This window comes from Macrobrachium nipponense, chromosome 48 (genome assembly GCF_015104395.2).
Source record: "Macrobrachium nipponense isolate FS-2020 chromosome 48, ASM1510439v2, whole genome shotgun sequence".
Classification (NCBI taxonomy): Eukaryota; Metazoa; Arthropoda; class Malacostraca; order Decapoda; family Palaemonidae; genus Macrobrachium; species Macrobrachium nipponense.
This window is the reverse complement of record NC_087223.1, coordinates 19,355,228-19,373,393: the sequence shown is the minus strand read 5'-3', so window position 1 is coordinate 19,373,393 and position 18,166 is coordinate 19,355,228. Positions and strand designations below refer to the sequence as shown.

Here is an 18,166-nt window from a genome sequence, read left to right as displayed (position 1 = left end):
GTAGGAAGGACGTTCGGCTGCCCGTCAAGAGGACGAAGCGGCCTCATTCTCTCTCAGCTCGCTCGTCTCTCTCTCCGCCTCCGGATCGTCAACGTTCTCGTTCTCCTAGCAGACCTTTTACTCTCTCAGGAGAAGACGCTCGTCAGGACGCTCGGCGTTCGAAGCAGGACGCTTTACGCTCTCGGCAAGTAGCTGTTGAGGACGCTCGGCAGGACGCTCGGCGTTCTAGACAGGACGCTTTGAGCTCTCTTCAAGACTCTTTTAAGGAAGCTCGGCAGGACGCTCGGCGCGCAAAGCAGGACGCTTCTGGTTTTAGACAGGACGCTTTGGAGGACGCTCCGCAGGACGCTCGCCGTGTGAAGCAGGACGCTTTTCGAGCGAAGCAGGACGCTTTTGAGACTGCGAAGCAGGACGCTTTTGAGACTGCAAAGCAGGACGCTCGCTTGTCTAAGCAGGACGCTTTTGGCGCCGCTCGTCAGGAAGCTCGCGCTTCCTTTCGTAGGGGAGCTTCTGTTAAGACAGTTCAAGTGGCTTCTAAGGACGCTCCTCTTTCGGAAGATGTCAGTGCCTCTAAAGATCAACGTACGGCCGCTTCCAACCAACGGAAGTCTTTATTCAGGTTTGAGCCTACGGGACGTACTCCCTCTCCTGATAGGCGTTCTCCAGTTCCTCTTAGGGAGAAGGGGAACTTAGTAGCCCAGGGAGTTCCGTAGAGAGAACAGCCGGTAGCTTCAGCTGTCTCGGACTACAAGGTTCTTGTTAGGCTGTTACGTTCAGCATTCGGGGACAAGTTCCAGCCTACAGCCCCTAGGTCTCCTCCCTCACAACTTTCGTCTTCCAAGACCGTAAAGACTCCTGAATTCGTCGAAATGAAGACGTCGCTGTCGACCAAGAGGGCGTTTAAGAAACTTCAATTTGACTTTATGTCCAGAAGGAAGGATCAGGGCAAGACCACTTTCGCCCATCCACCCTCTAGACTCGCCGGGAAAGGAGGAGTTTGGTATGAGACCAAGGAGGATGTGGGATAAAGGTCCCTTCGTCCGCGTTGGGTGACTTCTCCAGTTTAGTGGACGCCCAGAGGAGGTCTCTCTTAGCGTCTGCTAAGGTGACCTGGACTCCGGTTGAGACTGACCACCACTTGAAGGGACTTCTTCGTACCCTTAATGTGTTTAATTTCCTAGACTGGTGTCTGGGAGTTTTGGACCTTCAGTCTAGAAGTCCTGATTCTCTCAGTCTGGGGGAGCTGTCCAGCGTGTTTGTCATGTATGGACAAGGCCGTCAGGGATGGTTCGGAGGAGCTAGTTCGAATTTTGGAACTGCCTTCCTGAAGAAAAGAGCACTGCTGTGCAATTTTACTGCTAAGTCGGTATCTCCCGCTCAGAAAGCGGAATTGCTCTTTGCGCCTCTTTCGGACCATCTCTTCCCCCAGTCTATGGTAAAGGATCTTGCACAGAGTTTGCAAGAAAAGGCTACCCAGGACCTCTTGGTTCAGTCTTCAAGACGTCCAGCGGTTCCTTCCACTTCAACATTCAGCAAACCCCCGAAGAAAGTCAAACCTTTCGCGGGGCACCCCCCTCGAGAGCAGCTCCTCGAGGGGAGAGGGTTTTTCGAGAGGAAGAGCTTCATTCAAACCGAAAAACAGCAAATGAAGATCTCGTCCTTCAGACACCAGTCGGGGCCAGACTGGAATTCTTTGCGGAGTCTTGGAGGCAGAGAGGAGCGGATCCTTGGACCCTCAAGATAGTAGAACGGGGGTACAAGATCCCCTTTCTTCATCCTCCTCCTTTGACTTCAACTCCCAGAGACCTCTCTCCATCCTATCAGGGAGAGAAGAAAAGTGTTCTTTTCGATCTCTTAGACCAGATGGTCGAAAAAAGAGCGGTGGAACAAGTCTTGGACCTAGAGTCACCGGGCTTCTACAACAGGATTTTCCTAGTGCCGAAGCAGTCGTCAGGTTGGCGCCCGGTCCTGGATGTGAGCAGGCTAAATCTTTTTGTAGAAAAGATAAAGTTCAGAGTAAGAGTACACTTAAGATGGTGGCTCGACCCTCAGAAGTTACGAGAGGGCCTCTCCTTAAATCTTCTGAGCCCCGACCTAGTGTTGTTCTCAGACGCTTCCATTTCCGGTTGGGGAGCAACACTAGGGGGGGAAGAAGTGTCAGGCTCCTGGAGAGGGGAACAGGTACCCTGGCACATCAATGTAAAGGAACTGGCAGCGATATTCCTGTCGCTGCAGTTCTTCGAAGAAAAACTGTCAAGCAAGGTTGTTCAAGTCAACTCGGACAGTACCACAGCCCTTGCGTATCTAAAGAATCAGGGAGGGACTCGCTCCAGATCCCTTTTTCTCCTGGCGAAGGAAGTTCTGCTATGGGCAGACGCAAGGCGCATCAAGATCCTGACAAGATTCGTGGCAGGGGTTCAGAATGTCAGGGCGGACCTTCTCAGCCGCCGGAATCAGATTCTACCAACAGAATGGACCTTGCACCAGGAAGTCTGTCAAAAAGTTATGGAAATTGTGGGGACGTCCTCTAGTAGACCTGTTCGCTACATCAAGGACGAAGAGGCTTCCTCTGTATTGCTCCCCAGTTATGGACCCAGGGGCAATTGCAGTGGACGCGTTGCTCTGGGACTGGACAGACCTGGATCTTTACGCCTTTCCCCCATTCAAGATCATGGGGGACGTAATGAGAAAGTTCGCAGCGTCAGAAGGACAAGGTTGACTCTGATTGCCCCAATGTGGCCAGCAAGAGAGTGGTTCACAGAGGTCATGACGTTCCTTGTGGACTTCCCAAGAACGTTGCCCTGGAGGAGAGATCTACTCAGACAGCCTCACTTCAAAAGGTTTCACCAAAACCTCTCCGCTCTGGCCCTGACTGCGTTCAGACTATCGAAAAGCTGGCCAGAGCGAGAGGCTTTTCAAAGGCAGCTGCGAGAGCAATCGCTAATGCTCGAAGAGCCTCTTCAAGAGCTGTCTACCAGTCTAAGTGGTCCTCCTTCAGGGCATGGTGCAAGAAGGAAGGAATTTCCTCTTCCACGACCTCTGTGAATCAGATAGCAGATTTCTTACTCTATCTAAGAAATGTGCAAAAATTGGCAGTTCCTACGATCAAGGGTTATAGGAGTATGTTGTCTGCCGTTTTTCGCCACAGAGGAATGGACCTCTCCGACAATAAGGATCTGCACGATCTCTTAAGGTCGTTTGAAACCACCAAAATTCCACAAGCAAGACCGCCCTCATGGAATTTAGATGTGGTGTTGAAACATCTGATGCTAAGTCCCTTTGAGCCTCTCCATGAAGCTTCTCTAAGGGACTTAACGAGGAAAACGCTTTTCCTAGCTTCTCTGGCGACGGCGAAGAGAGTTAGTGAAATCCAAGCGTTCAGTAGCCTAGTGGGTTTCAAGGGAGACAGCGCTGTCTGCTCGTTGAACCCTTCTTTCTTGGCTAAGAACGAGAACCCGTCTAATCCTTGGCCAAAGAGCTTTGAAATCAAAGGAATATCGAGGCTCGTGGGTCAAGAACCAGAGAGAGCCCTGTGCCCTGTCAGGGCTCTCAAGTTCTATGTGAATAGGACTAGAGAGATAAGAGGTCCCTCAGGTAATCTCTAGTGCTCAGTGAAGAGACCGGATTTGCCGTTGTCGAAGAATGCTGTGTTGTTTCTTCTTGAGGGACGTCATTAAAGAGGCTCATTCATCTTGCCAGAAGACTGATATGAGCCTCTTTAAAGTGAAAGCTCACGAGGTCAGAGCCGTAGCTACCTCTCTTGCCTTCCAAAGGAACATGTCTATCAGAGATATTCTTGATAGCACCTTCTGGAGGAGCAATTCCGTATTCGCCTCACATTACCTCCGGGATGTGAGAACGATTTACGAGAACTGTAGTTCTTTGGGACCTTACATTTCGGCAGACACAGTTTTGGGGGCTGAAGGTAGCTCTCTCCCTATCCCTTAGCTTAGTTAGGTTAGTTTATTGTGTTTTTTGGTTGATGGTGAGATCTTCTGTGAAAATCTCCCATTCCATAGTGTTAATATCAGGGTTTTTTTGCGTTAGTTGGTCAGGTGGTGGTCGGTTGCTGTGTTACTGCCATATGTTTGCCTAGATGGTCTTGTCGCATTGTGGTCACGTCCCCGTTGACAGAGCATCCAGAGAGCACCAGCACTACAGGTCAAAACCTGGCTGGCAACTCTGATAAAGCATAAGCAGGCTTTAGCTGACAGTAATCACATAGTCTACTTTGCTATCAGGTAAGGAACCAATAAGTTAATCTTTTATTTTAATTTAAATTTCCTAAAAAATCCTAGTCTGTCTCTACCCACCATCCGAAGGTGTGATTCAGCTATATATATATATCTGTCAGGTAAGTTTCATGAACAAAATGTTATTGTTATAATACAATTAAGTTTGTTCATACTTACCTGGCAGATATATATACTTAGAGTGCCCACCCTCCTCCCCTCAGGAGACAAGGGCCATGAATAAATATGAATAGAAAATGGGAATGGTTCCTGATATCCGCCGCCCAGCGGCGGGAATGGGTACTACCACCTGACCGCCCCACTACGTGTGCCGCGAATTTTGAAATTCTGTCGGACGTCAGAAATACAGCTATATATATATCTGCCAGGTAAGTATGAACAAACTTAATTGTATTATAACAATAACATTTTTAAACAATCATACAATGTATTTTCATCACAAGGATGTTATTTCATACGTGTGTTCTTCGCAGGAGAATCGAAATCTTAAAACTCGTGAATTTTTATGCTCTAACAGGAGCACCTGAGTAGATATTTTTTGGGTTTAGGCTGTCTGATAAGTCTGTTAAATAACTTAACCCCTCTATTGTAGCCTTAGCTTGAATAAATTTCTTATATATCTTAAGCTAACAGCAGTTTCACTTCCTCATTTAAAACAGCTTGTACTAAACATTCGATTGAAGAGATCAATCTAGAAATGATCAGAGCAACGTCACTTTTAAGTACTTCAGAAATCCACCGAGGTTGAAGTGTAACTTTGCAATCTAACCGACCTCTTAGCAGTAGAACTGCTTTGCAGGTCATCAAGGTTGCTAGAGCAATTCCATATGTATGTACCATTTCTTCTTTGGGAATTTGTGGAAAATGCTATGGAGACACCAGTTAGATCTTAATGAGAGTGGCTTTGTGTATATGTTGACTTATAATGGGACTCAATAGGAATGACGTGAATGCTGGTTTTTTTTATGAAACAGGTAGCGGACAGAATTTTGAATTACAAACAAACAGCCACAAGAGTGCATATTTTTAATATCTTATGTCTAAAGGCATTGTTTGCCATTTGTCAATGTACATGAAGAGCAGTAAGTGGATTAATGCATGTGAATAAGCATAGAGCATTGGTCACGGGACGCCAGGGGCATTCTGGGAACTACAATACCCCGTGACCTGGTACAGATGCCAATAGTCCCTGGATCTAACAAGTGTAATTATAATTCTACCGGTTTCCAGCTTGGCTCTAGTATTATCCTAATGTTAAGACCTCACGTTTGTTAGTTATGAAAAATACAAATTGATTGAAAATTTGTCATTTTTAAACAATCTTGGAATGTATTTTCCATACGTGTGTTCTTCGCAGGAGAATCAAAATCTTTATATTAGTAATCTCAGGGGTGCTGTGAGCTTGATACCTGCATTACCAGTAACTTATTGTTCTGAATCTGTGTCAACAAACAGGGCCAGTGAATTTTATGCTCAAAACAGTAACACCTGAGTAGATATTTTGTGGGTTTAGGCTTTCTGAAAAGTCTGTTAATTAACTTAAACCCTTTATTGTAGCCTGAGCTTGAATATATTTCCTAGATATCTTAAGCTTACAGCAATTCCAGATAGTTCCTAACCTGAACCAACCTCTACTTAATACTCTGTATTCAGTGCAAGAGATTTATAAAAATTGCATCGCATTTAAAATGGTAGGGAAAAAAATAATCATACTAATGTAGCTTTAAGTACAAAAGTCTACTGAGTTGAGGAGTTCCTTTCTGCATCCTAACCGACCTCCTAGCATTAGAAGTGTTTTGCAGGGCATCAAGTTTGCTAGAGCAATTCCGTAGATGGGTTTGTACCATTGCTTCGAATGAATTACAGTATTAGTGGAAACTTCTATGGAAACAATAGGTAGCGCGTAATGTAATGAGTAGAAGTGTAGCTTTGCGCTGACGTATATTTTGACTTGGCATTTCTCTATCCATTCGGGAATATGATAGCTTATTACAGAATGGAATGAGTTACAAATGATACAAGTGAAGAATTACTATAGCTATGTCCCTATTTCCTCGACCCCAGCTACGTAGATTTCCTTCTTGCTTTTCATCTGTTCCTTTGGGGGTCTTCCTACTTAGCTGTCCAACTTCTTGAACTGCATTCCAGGTTTTTGTCAGTTAACAGATTATTTTGGGTTGATGTCCAGAAATCCCGGTGTCCTTAAAGCTATTTTACAATGATACAGGAACAAGGTTGAAGAGAATGGTGATTCTCTGCTAATCTGGTTATGACTCTGTCAACATATAAGGCCAGTGATTGTTTATGCTTCAAATTGTGGGAAAGAATATATGGCAGTACTTCAATGGGCAGGTTTTGGGTCTGGCTTTCTGAAGAGTTAGCAAAGTACATGAACACTGATCCTAAATTATGACCTGCACTCTTAATATTTTGTAAATATTTTACAGCCAACAACAGTTTCACATAATTTCTCATTTAAACTAGCTTGTACTAAACATTCAGTTCAAGAGATCAGTCTAAACATGATCAGAGTAATGTCACTTATAAATACTACAGAAATCCACTGAGTTTGAAGTGTTACTTTGCATCCTAACAGACCTCCAAGCAGTAGAGCTGCTTTGCAGGTCATCAAGGTTGCTATAGCAATTCCATAATGTATAAACCGTTGCTTTGTAAGAATTACAGTAGTGGAAACTTTTATGGAAACAACAGGTAGGACTTAATGTAGCAAGTGTAGTTTTGCTCTGACATATATTTTGACCAGGTATTTCCTTGTCCACTTAGCATTAAGATAGCTTAAGTTTTAGAGAGGAGAGTGGGTGACTAATAAGTAGATATGAAAAGTTATTGCTATATTCCTATTGTCCATTCTGCTAGATTCTTTGGTCTTTTCCCCACTTAGTTGTCCAACTTCTTTAGCTTTACTAAACTCCAGCTTTCTCTTTCAGTTGGTAACAGATCTTTCAGACTAGACCTGGGGTCATCTTGGTGTGACTGGTGTTAAACTGTTTAACATAGATACAGTAATAGGAGTGACGTTTGTAGATATTATGCTAAAAAGTAGAAGCATTGGTATTAGACCATTCACTTTTTGTGTTAAAAGGAAACTAATGACTACAAGTTTGTTTGTTTTAATATCTCAAGTTGAAAGATACGAATGTGAAAAGTCAATGATGAAATTAATACATTTGAATAAGACCAGTAAGATCAGCTATTGTAAAGTCTAGAAATATTATCTTTGTAGGAGGATCAAAATCCTCATTACCACCCAAGGATTAACTCTGTACGCCTGTGGGCTTAACCTTAGGTTCTGAATCTTGGTGTTAAGAGAGAAGGCCGTTGAATTTGTGTGCTCCAACTTCGAAAGAGAAGGTACTACTCAAATGTGCATCCTAACCGACCTCCTAGCAGTTGAGCTGCTTTGCAGGTCATCAAGGTTGCTATAGCAGTTCCATAAAGTCATACCATTGCTTCATAATGAATTACTGGACACTACTATGGGAACAAGATTTGGGACTTCATCGAGTGTTTTTTTAGTTGTATGTTCGACTAGGTATATTTCCATGTTCATTCAGGAATTGGAAATTTTTGGAGTTTTATCACTCAAATGTAACAGATTTTGATAATATGGTTGATATGTAAAGTGGATGATAGACCTTTTTGTGAAATGAATATGCTGGTGAGAGTACCGAGAGGGTAATTGCTCTCTTTCTATAATTCTCTAGTTGAAAATCGATATGGACAGTGAACAGGTTCCAAACCCAAGAGGGCTTTGCTGCTCTCTGCTGACATCGGCATTTAGCTTTATTCAAACTTGCTAAAAGAATTTCTGTTGCTCGGTGCTTCATAGGGGGAGAAAAATTATGAATTTGTGATCCTTAGTGTTCCATAGGAAAAGCATATTTTTCAATATCTGCTCCAGAGTTCTTCATGGGTATACTTACGGATTTCCGCTCCTCAGTGCTTCATAGGAAAGAGAAATATACGAAATATCTTCTCCTCAGTGGTTCATGGAAACGTGGAATACATTCTGGTGGTTTGCCCCAGATATTTTAACCAAAGGGAAAGATATTTCCAGGGTAAATCCCTCTCGAAATAACATATAGTTAGTTATTTATATATCATATCTTACATATTTTATAGTTATTTATATATCATATCTGACAGATTTTATAGTTAGTTATTTATATATCATATCTTACAGATTTTAAAGACATTTAACTTTTAAATTATTAATTAAGGTACTCATTAAACTTCATTATTTTTATTTTATTTATTAGTCACACCTAATTTTATGAATCATCTTTCACTTAATTCATTAATCCATATACCATAATTCAATTTATTTAACCTTCATTGTGGCGCTGAATGGCCTTCTTGGCCCCAGTACCTGGGCTTTAGCCCTAAATTTCATACATCCATCAATGGTTCATAGGAAAAGCTATTTATTGCATCCAGTACTGACCTTTGCAGCAAGACATTGCTACAAAGACAATCAAGTGATGCCAAATAAAATACCAAGAGTTCAGTAAGTCTCTTTTTGAAGTTGTTCTTTAACCCCCTTGGTAACATCTGTTAGGATGATGCTGTAGTGTGTTTTTTATTTGGCTCTCACAGACAAAGATGGTAGTATTTGCTTGAGATGAGAATTGCAGAGCAGCATTTAGTCAGGTAGTAGGTATGGAAATAGCTGAACAGAACTTTGGTTTTAATGCCCATACGGTGATGGTCAAATGTTTAGAGGCAAAATCTGTCCAAAAAGTGAATGACAACATTCATGTATAAATTATGCATCACAGCATTGCCAATTCCAATACCCATTTTGTTGTGGTGTACTGTTGGTTAGTTGAGCGACTTGATTTTAGGATATATCAATACTTCCCAGATTTCCATGAATTTGGAAGGAAAGGCCCCATAATTTTGGTTTGAGGCAGAGGCGCCAAGCAGTCAAGCTGATTAGTTCATCAAAACTATATTAGCAATTCCATGTCAGACACTCCATTCTTTCTTGTGAATTGACTTCAACAGGTATAAAGACAATTATCTGTTGCTTCCAATTCATTTCTGTCATCCTTGCTCCAATTTCTCTGATCAGATGAATGTCCACTGATCAAAGGCCATTGAAACAAGGGTTTGTCATAGATATCTACAGTACAGGCGGTCCCCGGGTTAAGTCAGGGGTTCCGTTCTTGAGACGCGTCGTAAGCCGGAACATAGTCAAAAATCCTAAGAAAACCTTACTTTTAATGCTTTGGGTGCATTGAAAACTATGTAAACTGCATCTATTGACAAGTGTCGTAAGCCGACACCGTCGTAACCCGCGGACTGCCTGTAATAAGAGTGACGTTTAGATATTTTGCTAAAAACTAGAAGCATTGGTATTAGACCATTAACTTTTTGTGTTGAGAGGAAACAAATGACTACAAGTTTGTTTGTTTTAATATCTTAAGTTGAAAGATACGAATGTGAAAAGTCAATGATGAAATTAATACATTTGAATAAGACCAGCTATTGTAAAGTCTAGAAATATATTATCTTTGTAGGAGGATCAAAATCCTCATTACCACCCAAGGATTAACTCTGTACGCCTGTGGGCTTAACCTTAGGTTCTGAATATTGGTGTGAAGAGAGAGGGCCGTTGAATTTGTGTGCTCCAACTTCGGAAGAGAAGGTACTACTCAAATGTGCATCCTAACCGACCTCCTAGCAGTTGAGCTGCTTTGCAGGTCATCAAGGTTGCTATAGCAGTTCCATAAAGTTATACCATTGCTTCATAATGAATTACTGGACACTACTGTGGGAACAAGATTTGGGAGTTTAGTTTTTTAGTTGTCGTATGTTCGACTAAGTATTTTGGAGTTTTATCACTCAAATGTAACAGATTTTGATAATATTGTTGATATGTAAAGTGGATGATAAGACCTTTTTGTGAAATTAATATTCTGGTGAGAGTACCGAGAGGGTAATTGCTCTATTTCTATAATTCTCCAGTTGAAAATCGATATGGACAGTGAACAGGTTCCAAACCCAAGAGGGCTTTGCTGCTCTCTGCTGACATCGGCATTTAGCTGTATTCAAACTTGCTAAAAGAATTTCTGTTGCTTAGTGCTTCATTTTCTGCACAGTGCTTCATAGGGAAAAAAATTTATGATTTTGTGATCCTTAGTGTTCCATAGGAAAAGCATATTTTTCAATATCTGCTCCAGAGTTCTTCATAGGTATACTTATGGATTTCTGCTCCTCAGTGCTTCATAGGAAAGAGAAATATATGAAATATCTTCTCCTCAATGGTTCATGGAAACAGTGGAGCATATTCTGGTGGTTTGCCCCAGATATTTTAACCAAAGGGAAAGATATTTCCAGGGTAAATCCCTCTCGAAAAAACATAGTTAGTTATATATATATCATATCTTACAGATTTTAAAGACATTTAACTGTTTTAAATTATTAATTAAGGTACTCATTAAACTTCATTATTTTTATTTTATTTATTAGTCACATCTAATTTTATGAATCATCTTTCACTTAATTCATTAATCCATATACCATAATTTAATTATTTAACCTTCATTATGGCGCTGAATGGCCTTCTTGGCCCCATTGCCTGGCCTTTAGCCCTAAATATCATGCATCCATCAATGGATCATAGGAAAAGCTATTTATTGCATCCAGTACTGACCTTTGCAGCTAGACATTGCTACAGAGATAATCAAGTGATGCCAAATAAAATACCAAGAGTTCAGTAAGTCTCTTTTTGAAGTTGTTCTTTAACCCCCTTGGTAACATCTGTTAGGATGATGCTGTAGTGTGTTTTTTATTTGGCTCTCACAGACAAAGATGGTAGTATTTATTTGCTTGAGATGAGAATTGCAGAGCAGCATTTAGTCAGGTAGTAGGTATGGAAGTAGCTGAACAGAACTTAGGTTTTAATGCCCATACGGTGATGGTCAAATGTAGTAGGTTGACAACCTATATCAAAATGGAATTCTGGTAGAAAGTACACAAGGTGAGAGTGGATTAACTCGTTGCACACCCAGGCTGTAGAGGCAAAATATGTCCAAAAAGTGAATGACAACATTCATGTATAAATTATGCATCACTACATTGCCAGTTGCAATACCCATTTTGTTGTGGTGTACTGTTGGTTAGTTGACCGACTTAATTTTAGGATATATCAGTACTTCCCAGATTTCCATGAATTTAATTTTAGGATATATCAGTACTTCCCAGATTTCCATGAATTTAATTTCAGGATATATCAGTACTTCCCAGATTTCCATGAATTTGGAAGGGAAGGCCCCATAATTTTGGTTTGAGGCAGAGGCGCCAAGCGGTCAAGCTAATTAGTTCATCAAAACTATATTAGCAATTCCATGTCAGACACTTCATTCTTTCTTGTGGATTGACTTCAACAAGTATAAAGACAATTATCTGTTGCTTCCAATTCATTTCTGTCATCCTTGCTCCAATTTCTCCGATCAGATGAATGTCCACTGATCAAAGGCCATTGAAACAAGGGTTTGTGTCATGGATACAGTAATAAGAGTGACGATTGTAGATATTTTGCTAAAAAGTAGAAGCATTGGTATTAGACCATTCACTTTTTGTGTTGAGAGGAAACAAATGACTACAAGTTTGTATGTTTTAATATCTTACGTTGAAAGATACGAATGTGAAAAGTCAATGATGAAATTAATACATTTGAATAAGACCAGTAAGACCAGCTATTGTAAAGTCTAGAAATATTATCTTTGTAGGAGGATCAAAATCCTCATTACCACCCAAGGATTAACTCTGTACGCCTGTGGGCTTAACCTTAGGTTCTGAATCTTGGTGTTAAGAGAGAAGGCTGTTGAATTTGTGTGCTCCAACTTCGGAAGAGAAGGTACTACTCAAATGTGCATCCTAACCGACCTCCTAGCAGTTGAGCTGCTTTGCAGGTCATCAAGGTTGCTATAGCAGTTCCATAAAGTCATACCATTGCTTCATAATGAATTACTGGACACTACTGTGGGAACAAGATTTGGGAGCTCATCGAGTGTTGTTTTTTAGTTGTCATATGTTCGACTAGGTATATTTCCATGTCCATTCAGGAGTTGGAAATTTTGGAGTTTTATCACTCAAATGTAACAGATTTTGATAATATGGTTGATATGTAAAGTGGTTGATAAGACCTTTTTGTGAAATTAATATGCTGGTGTATCGAGATCGTAATTGCTCTCTTTCTATAATTCTCCAGTTGAAAATCGATATGGACAGTGAACAGGCTCCAAACCCGAGAGGGCTTTTCTGACATCGGCATTTAGCTTTATTCAAACTTGCTAAAAGAATTTCTATTGCGTAGTGCTTCATAGGAAAAAAAATGTATTAATTTGTGATCCTTAGTGTTCCATAGGAAAAGCATATTTTTCAATATCTGCTCCAGAGTTCTTCATAGGAAAACTTATGGATTTCTGCTCCTCAGTGCTTCATAGGAAAGAGAAATATATGAAATATCTTCTCCTCAATGGTTCATGGAAACAGTGGAGCACATTCTGGTGGTTTGCCTCAGATATTTTAACCAAAGGGAAAGATATTTCCAGGGTAAATCCCTCTCGAAATAACATAGTTGATTATTTATATATCATATCTTACAGATTTTATAGTTAGTTATTTATATATCATATCTTACAGGTTTTATAGTTAGTTATTTTTATATCATATCTTACAGACTTTAAAGACATTAACTGTTTTAAATTATTAATTAAGGTACTCATTAAACTTCATTATTTTTATTTTATTTATTAGTCACATCTAATTTTATGAATCATCTTTCACTTAATTCATTAATCCATATACCATAATTCAATTTATTTAACCTTCATTATGGGGCTGAATGGCCTTCTTGGCCCCAGTAAAACAGGTAGCAATAAGAATTTTCAATTAAGAAGGAACAAACTACTGCAAGAGTCCATATTTTAATATCTGAAGTCTAAAGGCATTGTTTGCCATTTGTCAACATGCATGAATGAACAGTAATTGAATTAATACGTTTGAATAAGCGTAGAGCCTTTATGCTTGATACCTACATTACCAGTAACCTATTGCTCTGAATCTGTATCGACAAACAGGGCCAGTGAATTTTTAGGCTCTAACAGGAGCACCTGAGTAGATATTTTGTGGGTTTAGGCTTTCTGATAAGTCTGTTAAATAACTTAAACCCTCTATTGTAGCCTTAGCTTGAATATATTTCCTAGATATCTTAATCTTACAGCAATTCCAGATAGTTCCTAACCTGAACCAACCTCTACTTTATACTCAGCATTCAGTGCAAGAGATTTATAAAAATTGCATCGCATTTAACATGGAAGGTAACAAAAAAAATAATCATAATAATGTAGCTTTAAGTACAAAAGTCTACTGAGTTGAGGAGTTCTTTTCTGCATCCTAACCGACCGACCTTGCATTAGAAGTGCTTTGCACGTCATCAAGTTTGCTAGAGCAATTCCGTAGATGGGTTTGTACCATTGCTTCGAATGAATTCCAGTACTAGTGGAAACTTCTATGGAAACAATAGGTAGGGCGTAATGTAATAAGTAGAAGTGTAGGTTTGCGCTGACGTATATTTTGACTTGGTATTTCTCTATCCATTCGGGAATATGATAGCTTATTACAGAATGGAATGAGTTACAAATGATGCAAGTGAAGAATTATAGCTATGTCCCTATTTCCTCGACCCCAGCTACGTAGATTTCCTTCTTGCTTTTCATCTGTTCCTTTGGGGGTCTTCCTACTTAGCTGTCCAACTTCTTGAACTGCATTCCAGGTTTTTGTCAGTTAACAGATTATTTTGGGTTGGTGTCCAGAAATCCCAGTGTCCTTAAAGCTATTTTACAATGATACAGGAACAAGGTTGAAGAGAATGGTGATTCTTTGCTAAACTGGTTATGACTGTCAACATATATATATAAGGCCAGTGATTGTTTATGCTTCAAATTGTAGAAAAGAATATATGGTAGCACTTCAATGGGCAGGTTTGGGTCTGGCTTTCTGAAGAGTTAACAAACTACATGAACACTGATCTTAAATTATGACCTGCACTCTTAATATTTTGTAAATATTTTACAGCCAACAACAGTTTCACATAATTTCTCATTTAAACTAGCTAGCTCGTACTAAATATTCAGTTCAAGAGATCAGTCTAAACATGATCAGAGTAATGTCACTTATTAGTACTACAGAAATCCACTGATTTTGAAGTGTTACTTTGCATCCTAACAGACCTCCAAGCAGTAGAGCTGCTTTGCAGGTCATCAAGGTTGCTATAGCAATTCCATAATGTATAAACCGTTGCTTTGTAAGAATTACAGTAGTGGAAACTTTTATGGAAACAACAGGTAGGACTTAATGTAGCAAGTGTAGTTTTGCTCTGACATATATTTTGACCAGGTATTTCCTTGTCCACTTAGGATTAAGATAGCTTAAGTTTTAGAGAGGAGAGTGGGTGACTAATAAGTAGATATGAAAAGTTATTGCTATATTCCTATTGTCCATTCTGCTAGATTCTTTGGTCTTTTCCCCACTTAGTTGTCCAACTTCTTTAGCTTTACTAAACTCCAGCTTTTTCTTTCAGTTGGTAACAGATCCATCAGACTAGACCTGAGGTCAATTTGGCGTGACTGGTGTTGTTAAACTGTTTAATAAAGATACAGTAATAGGAGTGCCGTTTGTAGATTTTTTGCTAAAAAGTAGAAGCATTGGTATTAGACCATTCACTTTGTGTTAAGAGGAAACACATGACTACAAGTTTATTTGTTTGTTTTAATATCTTAAGTTGAAAGATACGAATGTCAACAAGTTTGTTTGTTTGTTTTAATATTTTAAGTTGAAAAGATACGAATGTGAAAAGTCAATGATGAAATTAATACATTTGAATAAGACCAGTAAGACCAGCTATTGTAAAGTCTAGAAATATTATCTTTGTAGGAAGATCAAAATCCTCATTACCACCCAAGGATTAACTCTGTACGCCTGTGGGCTTAACCTTAGGTTCTGAATCTTGGTGTTAAGAGAGAGGGCTGTTGAATTTGTGTGCTCCAATTTTGGAAGAGAAGGTACTACTCAAATGTGCATCCTAACCGACCTCCTAGCAGTTGAGCTGCTTTGCAGGTCATCAAGGTTGCTATAGCAGTTCCATAAAGTCATACCATTGCTTCATAATGAATTACTGGACACTACTGTGGGAACAAGATTTGGGAGCTCATCGAGTGTTGTTTTTTAGTTGTTGTATGTTCGACTAGGTATATTTCCATGTCCATTCAGGAATTGAAAATTTTGGAGTTTTATCATTCAAATGTAACAGATTTTGATAATATTGTTGATATGTAAAGTGGATGATAAGACCTTTTTGTGAAATTATTATGCTGGTGAGAGTATCGAGATCGTAATTGCTCTCTTTCTATAATTCTCCAGTTGAAAATCGATGTGGACAGTGAACAGGCTCTAAACCCAAGAGGGCTTTGCTGCTCTCTGCTGACATTGGCATTTAGCTTTATTCAAACTTGCTAAAAGAATTTCTATTGCTTAGTGCTTCATAGGGAAAAAAATTATTAATTTGTGATCCTTAGTGTTCCATAGGAAAACCATGATTTTTAATATGTACTCCAGAGTTCTTCATAGGAAAACTTATGGATTTCTGCTCCTCAGTGCTTCATAGGAAAGAGAAATATATGAAATATCTTCTCCTCAATGGTTCATGGAAACAGTGGAATACATTCTGGTGGTTTGCCCCAGATATTTTAACGTAAGGGAAAGATATTTCCAGTGTGAATCCTTCTCGAAATAACATATAGTTTATTATTTATATATCATATCTTACAGATTTTAAAGACATTCAACTATTTTAAATTATTAAGCAAGGTACTCATTGAACTCCATATTTTTATTTTATTTATTAGTCACATCTAATTTTATGAATCATCTTTCACTTAATTCATTAATCCATATACCATAATTTATTTAACCTTCATTATGGCGCTGATTGGCCTTCTTGGCCCCAGTGCCTGGCCTTTAGCCCTAAATATCATACATCCATCAATGGTTCATAGGAAAAGCTTATTTATTGCATCCAGTACTGACCTTTGCAGCAAGACATTGCTACGAAGATAATCAAGTGATGCCAAATAAAATACCAAGACTTCAGTAAGTCTCTTTTTGAAGTTGTTCTTTAACCCCTTGGTAACATTTGTTAGGATGATGCTGTAGTGTGTTTATTTGGCTCTCACAGACAAAGATGGTAGTATTTGCTTGAGATGAGAATTGCAGAGCAGCATTTAGTCAGGTAATAGGTATGGAAGTAGCTGAACAGAACTTAGGTTTTAATGCCCATACGGTGATGGTCAAACGTAGTAGGTTGACAACCTATATCAAAATGGAATTCTGGTAGAAAGAGCAGAAGATGGGAGTGGATTAACTCTGCATACCCAACCTTTAGAGGCAAAATATGTCCAAAAAGTGAATGACAACATTCATGTATAAATCATTGCATTGCCAATTGCAATCCCCATTTTGTTGTGGTGTACTGTTGGTTAGTTGAGCGACTTAATTTTAGGATATATCAGTACTTCCTAGATTTCCATGAGTTTGGAAGGAAAGTCCCCATAATTTTGGTTTGAGGCAGAGGCGCCAAGCGGTCAAGCTGATTAGTTCATCAAAACTATATTAGCAATTCCATGTCAGACACTTCATTCTTTCTTATGAATTGACGGCAACAAGTATAAAGACAATTGTCTGTTGCTTCTTATTAATTTCTGTCATCCTTGCTCCAATTTCTCTGATCAGATGAATGTCCACTGATCAAAGGCCATTGAACCAAGTGTTTGTGTCACGTTATGATTAGAACTTGTACCAAGGTCAGTTTGAAGAAACTGGAAGTACACTATAAGAAATTGAGGGATAAAAGAAAAGTAAAAGGCAAGTTGCAATGCATCTGTTGCCGTAAGTGACATCTCAGAGTATTGCAAGTGTATTTTGCTTGCATCATCCCCACTCTCCCCATACAGGCTATTAATTGAGATATTGAGATTGTGTTTATGTATCTGAAATGCGGTAGGGGGATTTAATTTGTTCTGCAGTGTTGGCATATTGGAAGGTTTTTGTTGGTCACCAAGAGTTCAAATCAAATAGAAAACTTAGGCCTTCCCTCATTAGTTTAAGGTTTGAATTGCTATTCCAAAGGTATTTTGTTTGATGTGCCAGTTTTATAAAGAGATTGCCATTTATAGGTTTTCGAAGTTTCTTGGGTTGTCATTCTGAATAATATTCTACTTGTCTTTCCTTTAATTTTAAGGTTAATCTAAGTTGTCTTTTCCTAAAGGTTAATTATTCCAGGTTACCTTTTGTCCTTAGTTTCAAGATCAGTTATTCCAAGGTGTCTTATTTCATTTGGTTTCTGTCTTTGTAGGTGTCATCCTTCGTGATAGCCACGGTGTCGCCCAGGTGAGGTTTGTCACCGGAAACAAGATTCTGCGCGTGCTGAAGGCTAAGGGTCTTGCCCCTGATATCCCAGAAGATTTGTACCACCTCATCAAGAAGGCTGTTGCCATCCGCAAGCATCTGGAAAGGAACAGGTAATTGTCTGCAAGAAGCTGAACGTCTTGTGGCTCGACTTCGATGATATTCTTGGCCAAGTTTCATTGATAATCTTGTATGGGAGAAAGACTTCTCATCTGAGAAACTTCCTTTTATTTCATTCGATGTTTCTCCTTTTGCAGGAAGGACCGTGACTCCAAGTTCCGCCTTATCTTGGTAGAATCCCGTATCCACCGCATTACCCGTTATTACAAGTCCAGAGGAGTTTTGGCTCCCTCATGGAAGTATGCATCAGCAACTGCTTCTGCCCTTGTTGCTTAAATAAATTGTAGGCAGTGTTTACA

At 39.6% G+C, this 18,166-nt stretch overlaps 1 protein-coding gene across 1 annotated transcript in view; it reads left to right on the top strand.

Moving 5' to 3' along the window:
* Positions 1-18,166, top strand: part of LOC135205081 (small ribosomal subunit protein uS15) — a 34,271-nt gene extending 16,105 nt beyond the window's left edge. The window contains exons 3-4 of the mRNA XM_064235372.1: positions 17,695-17,860; positions 18,005-18,166. Of these exons, the coding sequence (XP_064091442.1) occupies positions 17,695-17,860; positions 18,005-18,143 (305 nt within the window). The 3' untranslated portion in view covers positions 18,144-18,166. The remainder of the gene's footprint in view (positions 1-17,694; positions 17,861-18,004) is intronic.